General features: G+C 38.4%; 2 protein-coding genes across 2 annotated transcripts; one reads left to right on the forward strand and one right to left on the reverse strand.

Moving 5' to 3' along the window:
- The first annotated feature begins 4,055 nt into the window (after positions 1–4,055).
- Positions 4,056–6,426, forward strand: LOC113238475 (serine/threonine-protein kinase Nek2-like). Its single transcript, XM_026475299.1, has one exon. It carries the CDS (start codon positions 4,056–4,058, stop codon positions 6,030–6,032), a length of 1,977 nt encoding a protein of 658 aa, XP_026331084.1. The 3' UTR covers positions 6,033–6,426.
- Positions 6,427–6,891: 465 nt separating this feature from the next.
- LOC113238476 (eukaryotic translation initiation factor 2D) lies at positions 6,892–7,690 on the reverse strand. The gene is made up of 2 exons (XM_026475300.1): positions 7,541–7,690; positions 6,892–7,465 (listed from the first exon to the last, which is right to left on the reverse strand). The coding sequence occupies exons 1-2, from the start codon at positions 7,688–7,690 to the stop codon at positions 7,373–7,375; spliced, it is 243 nt and encodes an 80-aa protein (XP_026331085.1). The 3' UTR covers positions 6,892–7,372.
- Between the last annotated feature and the right edge of the window lie 2,417 nt (positions 7,691–10,107).

The following is a 10,107-nucleotide window of genomic DNA, read 5'->3' on the forward strand; positions in this document are numbered from 1 at the left end:
CCTCTCAGCGGAAGGTCGCCCTCGGCCCGATCTGCGCTCGACGATGCTGTCGCTCTCGTCGCGAACGATCCGATAGGGAAATGGAAACGAGAACCTGGCGCTGACGCTTCACGAGTTTCGGAAAAGCCCGTTAGACCGGACGTTTAGAGTGAAGCTTTGCAGGCGACGCGTTTGTTCCCGTGTGCCAATTTTATATGGTTTTGGAAAAATTTACTTCAAACTTCTAAGATTTTTATACTTACAGTATAACGCAGACTTCAATCTGTAGACGAGAACGTCCGCATTACATGTTCCAAACAAAAGACTATCAATAACGATTTGGAAACAAAAGTATAATTGTTTTAAGGAAATTTTCGCACTCCTTCGCTAACGAATGCATTTTGGAAAAACTGTAAAGCTACCTTAATAGATTATTAAATCGAAGTATTTTGAAATAACATTTCACCAAAACAATACCAAATTGACACACGGGAGTTCTCATCCTGCGTTTGGAATATTAAATTGCATCACTTCATAAGCCTCACTCGAAATGTCTGGTGTGATAGAACTTTGGACCACATTGCGCTGGCGCAATTTTTGCATTAATTTTTGTATGGGCTAATTGTGTTTAATGGAATCTTAACTTAATCGTGTACTTGAACAACAAAAATGTTGGAACAAATTGCTCGCGCTCATGTCGTGAGCACGTTGTAATTATGAGTAGATAGGCGTGTTGTCGCAAATTCCAGGGTGGCTTTGATCTCAGTGTAATTCCCAGTATTGCCGCTGCAGCCCGTCGCATTGCGATAGTGGCTGTCAATTTAATGTAGATTTGTTTAATTTTGTTTTCCCAAATAGGTATTGAGTCATGTAAGTCAGGTTGTCATTTGTTTTATATAATTTTATTTTACCGTTGTTATTTTTTGTGAATTTTATTTAGCGCCGGCGCCGCATTGATGTCTCGTCAGTGCGCAGGCTTGGCTGGGTAGGTGATATTAGCTAGTTTGTTAAATTCGTATGTAACCAGGAATGCATATTATTTAGTACATTGAATTTGAATTTGTACTGCGTCACAACGACGCGGGGTACGCTTTAGAAGTGATCCGAAGTTTAAATATGTTACCTAAGAAGCAACCGTCATTAGACCGCCGCCGCCACTGTCTATTGTATATTTATTTGATGTTATCTCGCTGTCATGTTCCTTTTAAATTTGGTAGGGAATTCGTTATTTCTAGACACCATTTCTAGTCAATGATTCTTGTATACAAATATTGTAAATAATAATAGTGAATGTCACTACAGTAGTACCTATTTAAAGTGATAGTTTTAGTGTGAGTAGGTTGCTAATTCTCGCACAATTTTTTTATTGAAATCATGGTCTAATTTTTTTTACCTTTCATAAATTTATTGATTTCATTCGAAATCTCGAATGTTTTGTTGATTACTCGGACTGTGCACTTTTGATTTTAAAAACTTCACAAGTACCTTGTTCAACATTGTATCAACGTAATTTAATGCCTCATTTTTATGGTACTGGCGAAAATATACTAAATGATGGTATACCAAATTATAAATCATGGGTAATAAATAATTATTCTTATCTGTTTGTACATTCTCATTAAAAGTGCTAAGATTTTGCGAATGTAAATGTGAGGGAGACGTGTGAAGAAAAGTTGTGACAACGAAGTTGCCAGAGTGAGGTTCGCTAGTCAGCTGTGCTACGTCACGCTTATACTCATTAATAAAACTATTCTACTTTTATCTCGTTTTTTATTCCTGTGACGTTTTCCATTTTCCTCGTCCTTTATTCCCGGTTCTAAAAACTTGGTATTACATAGGCTGATTAAATAAATGAAACAAAACCAGTCTCATGCTCACTCAAACCGACTGTAACTGACCATGTGTGACCAGTGGCGCCCAACGTGGGGCGCCACTGTAATGCTCACTCAAACCGACTGGAACTGACCATTACATGCTCACAAAACCGAAATTGGACCATAAACCAATACGAAAGTTATACTTAATAATTTAGTTCTTTAACATTGGCTATAGAGCCATCAGCTTAAACAAGTGGTAACAAATAATTAAGAAACTCAAAACGTATTATTATATTTTACATTACAAAATAATTTGCGAAGAAGCAAATTACAAAAACTCGCCAGAAGCAATACAAAAAAATCCGCCATTTTTTGACATGACGACGCCAAACCCGCCCCAGTAAAAGGGGGCATTCATTATCCTGCAGCTTCATTTTTATTGCCTCTCCCGATCGGAAATTGTGTCTTTTCAGAGTCTAGACAGATAATATTGCGGATGGGCTACCCGATCCGAACGATTCTGATTTCAATTAAAATCAGAGCCCTGCATTGTAATCTGCCTTGCCGTCCGCCGCGTAATGTAGGATTATGAATGTAGTCGTGCAAGCTATCCTGCAATGCGTCGTGCGAGACTCCATACGAGGGCCATACGCAGGATAGTAAATGAGCAGTCTCCTGCCTGCGCGGCGGATAGTGTATGATCTATGATGGGCCGTTTAAGAAGATACCTACTTGTACAGGACGAATCATACAACATTCAAGTGTGGAGCCTCGAAAAAATCACAATCTGTTAGAACTTTTTATATCGGTTTCAATAATAAAATAACGGTTATGTGTATTAATAAACGATTTTTGTTTGACATGTGGCCGATGTTCCTAAACGATGCGTTCCTAAGTGATGTTATTAAAAATTTGGACATTGCATATCGATAAAAAAAAATTAATTCACTTTGTATGCCAGATAGTGCCTACACTAAACAATAGTACTAACACTAAATGTATGTGTAATGTACAGAGATGACTTATGCTTTGAATACAAATTTTAATTTTCTAGCTTCAAACCATGATATATTCAGCTACCAGCAGATCTATTTAGCAAAGAAATTTTCAGAAGTTAATCATTTCGAGTACTGAAAACAGTTTTATGCAAAAAAATAATAGTTTTTATTGCAGGGTAAAAAGGCTTGAGAACAAAGATGTCTTCATACACTACTATTTTTATTTCACTGTATGGTGATATTGGCATTATGATTTTTAATCCAACAATACATATTGGTGGAGACTAGGCCAATGCGAGCGTTGGCGAACCGATACCCGGGTAAGTAGTATTACCGTCTAGACATTTGACAAGTTTGAAGAAGAGCAATACAAACGGCCAATATAGACGAGTTTTGTGAAGCTGTCCAGAGGTTGCGCGCTGTCACTTTTTATTATGCATTGATTGATGACGTTATGAACGATGTGGACAACGTAAAAGTTATTGCAGGGCCTGCTATTTATTTGGTAATCGTCTATAATTATTATGACAGTGATACTGCAGTAACGTTGTAAAAACAAGAAGGATGTTAGGTATTCACAGGAATAGAACAAGGAGAGGTGACATTTTGTTAATACATTAACACTACTTTATTTTTTACTAATTGTTTCAATGTTGTTGAATAGGAAAAATTAATACGGACAAACGATTGAACACTATTGGCCGGGCGCCTTTAAGCTAACAACGCTGAGTGAAAGCAAGGCAAAGTAAATAGGCTGTCTATACGTTGGTATTGGCCTTTACTCGGCAACGCTGAGCCAACACGTATTGCTGGCTTTACACAATAGTGGATATTTAAATCGATTGGTTTTGTATCAAGTATCTTCTTTAACAAAAACAGCATCCGCATCCCTGACTCTATCTGCATGCATTTTAATAGTCTCGGTGATGTACTGCAATCGATTTTCAATGACCAATGAAAATAAAACACATGTTACGAACACTTACACTAAAAGTATTAATGCGTATTTTGTTCCATTCGAAAAGACATGTTTTTATTTCTTACTCATAATCATAATAATACTATAATAATAGATTACAATACGATTATAACAACCGCCAACAAGCCGTTAAGTAGTCGATATACGTATCGATAATTTTTGTATGGCACGATATATACAACACTGTTTCTATAACGGTCGTGCAGTTTCAAACATTTGGTCGCTTTGTTTCGCGTATAAAATGTAAAATAATTTTTAAATTTGATAAAAAAAAGCACGAAAATGACGGGGAAACTAAGAGATTATCAAGTGTTAGACGTTCTGTGCGGCGGTACGTTTTATAAAGTGAGACACAAGGTCACAAACAACATATTTGCGTGGAAGGCGTACGATTGCTCTGCGTATTCGGACGAACAAATACAAAACGTCGTAAAGGAAGTGAAAATAATAACCGAAGTGCACTCGGACAACCAGCTGCGTTATTACGATACGATACTACACGCCCCTTCTAAGACTTTGTACTTTGTGCTCGAGCACAGCTCCTGGCGCAGCCTTAACGAGCTGATCGCGGCTTGTAAAGACTCTGACAAGTACATCGCGGAGGGCTTCATCTGGTATCTTTTGTTCGAGCTCGCGCGCCTCTGCAAGGCTGTGGAGCGGTTGAAGGTCGTAGTGCTACGAAAATGTATCACGCCCGCGTCCGTATTTGTCGGGGACGAATGCGAACTGCGCGTCAACTGCTTTGAGCTGGAGCCGGCGGCGGCGCCAAAGTCAAGCTTGATGCGGCAGGTGGGCGACGTGGCATACACTTTGTGCTCCCAGCCCACCGTCTGCGACGATAAGATCCAGGGATTCCACTACAGCGATGACCTTCGCGACGTCATTAGCTTCCTGACAGACGAGCGCAATGCCAACCTGCGCCCCGACGTCATTCTTCATCACCCAACCGTGTTGGCCAACTTAGAAACATTGGCTGGACCAAAACATTTGGGCGAGATCCTTTTGTCTGGGCATAATTCATCACTAGCATCAGATGCTAACAAGTGCGACTCCGAGAAGGCAGTGGAACTGTGCAGACTTGTGGAGCCAGTGCCAAGGACATATACCAACTTGCTGGACAGCCCTGTCTATTCTAATATCAGTCCAAAAAAGAAGATTAACAAAGAACTTGAAGAGTCTCAATCTCCCAGAGGCTCTGTGTCTCCCACATTGGCAGCTTTGGCCCTAGAGCTGCCTGGTTTTGTACCTCGCAACAGGAAACCATACAGCCAGGCACTAGAGACCTACAAGCCTCAGCAGATATCAGAGGAAACCCTGAGCCGTCAGTGGATGACCCGCCTCATTGCTCTCCGGCAAAGGGAGGAGTCCCTCAACAAAAGAGAGAGAGAACTCATTTCTAAAGAGATAGTGAGCAGCCCGACTACAAAGATCATCCCATTCGATGAGTGTTTTGGTATTGGGAACCAAGGAGAGATTAATGGGATCACTTTACCGCCAGTGATTCAGGCAGAAGAGCGCGGGCAGAGGGCATCACGCCGTCGCCGTCGCCGCTCTGGTTCCGTGCGGCCCAAGAACTATAGGAAAAGTTATGCCTATGAGGATCTGGACAGCTCCCTGTCAGCTGACCCTGGTGATGGCAGTATCATAGTGACAGCTACAAAGTTCACTAAGGAGAACATGCCGCGACGCAACATCTTTCCTGACGTACTATCAAAAAAGGTGCATTTCACATCTGCAAATCCTTTTGCAGAAAGTGATGAAAGTGTTACATTGACATTTTATGAATTGGATAATGTACGCTGTATGGGTGATCAGATGCAGAAGCCGAAAGAACAGACAGTGAATGACATCACAAAGTTCAAGTACTTGGATCTTGAGAAAATGACGTCAGAGAAGAGAGCCGCTATGCAGCAGTGGAACCAGTCGTCACCATCCAAACAGGCGAAAATGAATGAGAAGATGTTTGCAGACATCACTAATGCCAATGAGGGCATGAAAAGATCTCCTTCTAAGGCCAGCCTCGTTTCCAAATGTTCAAATTCATCAAAGTACTCCAATGCATCGAGTAAAAGCCAGTGGAGCATGGAGTTGGCAAACAGTAAGGTGAGTGAGGACTGCATTTCTGAGCGCACCCGCTCGAGCATGAGACAATCTTTAGCACCCATACCTGTTGTGCTACCGGAGGTGAAGAAGTCCAAGAGAAAGTCTCTGCTTCCATTTAAAACTCCTTTCAAATTCATGACTTCCACTAAAATTTAAACTTGTGATTTTGATTTCTGTGAATATCACAATTAGCTCTAACAAATTTTTTATTGCCATTTAGTTGTAGTTGATACTGTTGTACAATCTATTTACAATACACTAAGATTGGTTGTGGCTTTTATTCTATAGAATATTTACTTTTGTATTAGTTCAGCAAGATTAGTAGAATAAAGTATGAAATTTGCAATTTTCCTAATATCTAATATTGTAAAACTGTTTTTCGCTGGATTCATTGGTCCAGATAGTTTCACTTGGATATTTGTTCATTCATAGTGTTTAACTGGAAAAAAAAATATTGTTTGTTTCAAAATGTATGTAGGGCACAATGAAGCTGGCTAAACTAATTTATTTTTAAATTGTACATAAGAACAATACGGACAACACCCCACCCTAACCCTAGAATAGTAAGATTTTTCCTTTATAAAAATTATGAAAAATGAACTGTATAATAAGGTATAAATCAAATTTTATTCATTTGTTTTTTTTTTTATTATATTTTTTTATATAAATGGATAAAAATATTGTAAGTTTGTGTAGTCAATTGTCTTCCTGTGTATTTTATAGACATATTTTATTATAAAACATTGTATTGAAATACAATAATGAGAAAATAATCATAGTTTACAGTTTAATGAAAATTAAATGAAAACAAGTTAAAATAAATATGTGATAAATATGCTAGCTTTATGATTGCAACAGTTGCCATATTGTTTAGCACTTATGAATAGTTAAAATAATAATTTAAGCAATACATTATTAATAACTATGTTATAATTAGAGAAATAAGTGATGAAATAAAAGCGTGTAAAAAGTACTTTTGGTTCTTTTTTATTGAACTCACTCTGCTTACAATATCACTGTCATCACATCACATATCACTTGGTGAAATTTAATTTCTCGAGTCTCATAAAACTCCTATGATAGTAATCACCACGCATGCTTTATTCCATTGTCAGCATTTTTCGATCTCGAGACCCATAGCATCAGTCTTTTAAATCTGTTTAGGCATAAGTTAGTTGACTCGTCACAAAATTTTAGAATTATTTATATTTATATTTTTTAGAAGATGTAACCTATTTATTTTCAGAAGGTAATAATAATCTAGGAGCCCAGACCATATTTGGCAGTTAATACATGATGAGGTCTCCACAATTTTAAGTTTTCAATGTGAGTAAGGTAGCAAAGAAATGTACTGTTACTATGCACAAGGTGTATGAACATCATGTGTGGCCTCTTGGTTTGCTAGCCAACTACTAAACACACACAACAACTTTTAAAGACTCGATTATGATGATGCCAGAGTAAAGCACGCGGCCGCTCAGAGCGCGTCCGCTGCACTATTTCTTCTTGTTGAGCGCTTTGTCCGCACCTTCCACGTATTTCTTAGGTAAGCCATATTTCTCTACGAGTAGTTTGGTCACGAAGCGAGTCTGGGGAAAGCAAAATTCCATGTAAGTATTGATGAAAAGGGGTAAGACCATCACGGGTTGTAGAAAGAGCCTCACCTGGTCCCCCTGCAGCATAAGCTGGTCGTGGCGGGCCCCTGGTGCCCTGGTGACGCCGCAGGCCGCGCCCACTGCACGCTGACACGCCGTGCTCAGCGACGGCAGCACGAAGCCGTAAGCTTCCAGGTTCGACACCAGCGTCACCTGCATTCATCATAACTTTTCATTTACTGTGCCTTACCAATTATAGTTGGATTTTGGATTGGATTGTTTATCATATAGTGATGTTTGGTACTGTTCTCAAAGTAGTCACTGAAACAGAATCATGACTGTTAACCTGCTAAAGAATATTGCGTTTACATTCACTTTTCATTTTTCTGTTATCTAATTCTTGATTTGTATAAGCTATTAACTTATTTACATACACATTGTCACAAAGATACAATTTACTTAGACAATCTACTGAGCGAGTCAGTGAAGTCAGTACCCTAGGACAACACTATTTTTATTTCATCAATAACCTAGGGTCGTATTCTAGACCTCTACTCAATGCTCAAGTCAGGATTGCACTGGAAATACGACCCTAGCGGCAAGGACTTGAGTATGATTTCTAGTGCTTTAAATTATACTCATGTCATGACTTGAGCAACGAGTAGAGTTCTGGAATACGACCCTAACAACACAGTTCAAAAATAATTACATTCCCATTCTACTTTTTAGTGTTTTAATTATAAATAATAGATCGTTGAATTTCATCGACCCAGTTCGATTCCACGTGAAAATAAACTTACTTAATAAATACTTAAAATTATAACTTACGTAAAAATTATATGCTCGACGCGTAAAAAGTACCTGGAGTCGCAGAGCTATGTTTCGTTTCCTTTTTTTTTTTGCAAATTTAAAAAAAGCGACACTTATTTCGGCCCAGCGACACTCGGAGGGGTATTTTGTGTTAGTTTGGTTTTGGTGTCTTTTTCTTGTGACTAGGCTTTGCTTTTCAACTGTTTTTGTTTGCGATTACGTTGACCTTAATACTTACTATTTTATTAAACTTTATAGTGTTAATTTAACTAACTTTTTAAGTTAGTTGCCATGAACTTTACTACTATCTTTGCAAATAAGGTACAATCCGCGGATCCGGCTTCACGATTCTACGATTACCAAAATACGAATACAAAGTGCTTCTGTGGCCAAACGGTTACCATGCTGGACTGCCACGCAGAGGTTCCGGGTTCGATTGGGAGAATCGGCTGGGAGAATTATTTTTGTATCGTCTACATTTATTTCTCTCGTGAGTTTTGGTGTAATTTATGGTTGTCTATGTGTCAGTCCATGGCACCCGTGGTATAGGGTTTCCGTAGTGCGGGGCTATGAGTGTGTGCGGTGCTATAAATGTCATTGTTATTATTAAAGCTGTGCAGTGTTACAAACGACGAAACATTTTATACCCGACTAAAACTCCTTTTAATGTATAATTAATGAATTCCACAGTGTACAGGAGTTTCTGTCGAAGAAATTGTAGTTTTATTTTTATTTGACGTCTTTGTATTTCGTCGATATTTTGTGTTTATTTATATTTTTTAGTTAAATACTACTTTATTAAATGTATTGTATTATTATTAATGTATTAGTATGTAATGTATAAACATTTTATAACCAATATTATTGAGTTCTTAGGTTTTCGCGATTGTTACAGATAGGAAATGAAACTATTTTTCCGGATTTAAATCGCGTATATTTGTTTTTTTAAACAAACCGACGTTATGTTATCCTAATAACGGCCTAGGCCATACTGTATTTCGAAAGAAAACCCATACAGATAGGTACCTCACTGGTAATTCCCATCACCATCCTAACCAGTTAGCTACCGTGGGCAAATCTTTGTTTCAGAGAGCATATGGTGTCTGCGACAGTAATCATCTGGCGGGGGAACTTCAGCATATAAAGCAAGTCCTACATGCGAATAAGTTGAGGATTCCACGCCAATGCTCTACTCGATACTACTCGCGCAATACTCGAGATGTCATCGACTGTAATATTTGGCCAGTCGTGCAAGTCTATGTAGTTAAACTGGACAAATTCCCTTCCTCGATAATGTCAAAGACAAGAAGTCATTGGCGGATCATTCTAAATTATTATTATAATAAAAATTGCATTATTGCAGGCATAATACAAAGGGTACAGCCATGTGTCTTAGACAAATATGCTTGTACTGTTAGTTGGTACTTGGTGTAACGGGTTGGTGTTGTAGGTAGGTAACACCGTGATCGACGCGTATTAATGTTCAATTTTATTTTATTTCGACATCAATAGGAAATGAAACTATTTTTCCGAATTTAAATCGCGTATAGCGTGAGTAAGTAAGTAGTGTAATCGCGTTTTCCCAATAAAAAATAAATAAACAAAAAAATAAAATTTCTTATGTGTAACAATCGCGAAAACCTAAGAACTCTCTCTTATATTGGACAAACAAAGCGAAGTATTTGTACCCGCGTCAAAGAACATATAGCTGATGTCAAACACCGTCGCGTAAACAAGTCTGCAGTCTGCGAGCATGTCATGGATAAACCTACACATTCAATGAAGTTTGACAAACCCCAGGTCCTTGCAAAAGAAGTCCGTTATCT

This window comes from Hyposmocoma kahamanoa, unplaced genomic scaffold (genome assembly GCF_003589595.1).
Source record: "Hyposmocoma kahamanoa isolate Upper Pololo Valley unplaced genomic scaffold, ASM358959v1 96092, whole genome shotgun sequence".
NCBI classification, from domain to species: domain Eukaryota; kingdom Metazoa; phylum Arthropoda; class Insecta; order Lepidoptera; family Cosmopterigidae; genus Hyposmocoma; species Hyposmocoma kahamanoa.

What these genes read in the sequence shown, in the direction of transcription:
- LOC113238475 (XM_026475299.1), top strand. Translation starts at nt 4,056, where the DNA reads ATGACGGGGAAACTAAGAGATTATCAAGTGTTAGACGTTCTGTGCGGC.
- LOC113238476 (XM_026475300.1), bottom strand. Translation starts at nt 7,690, where the DNA reads ATGCAGGTGACGCTGGTGTCGAACCTGGAAGCTTACGGCTTCGTGCTG. An exon ending in TTATGCTGCAGGGGGACCAG is followed by an intron (nt 7,466 to 7,540) that starts GTGAGGCTCTTT and finishes TGCTTTCCCCAG; the next exon opens with ACTCGCTTCGTGACCAAACT.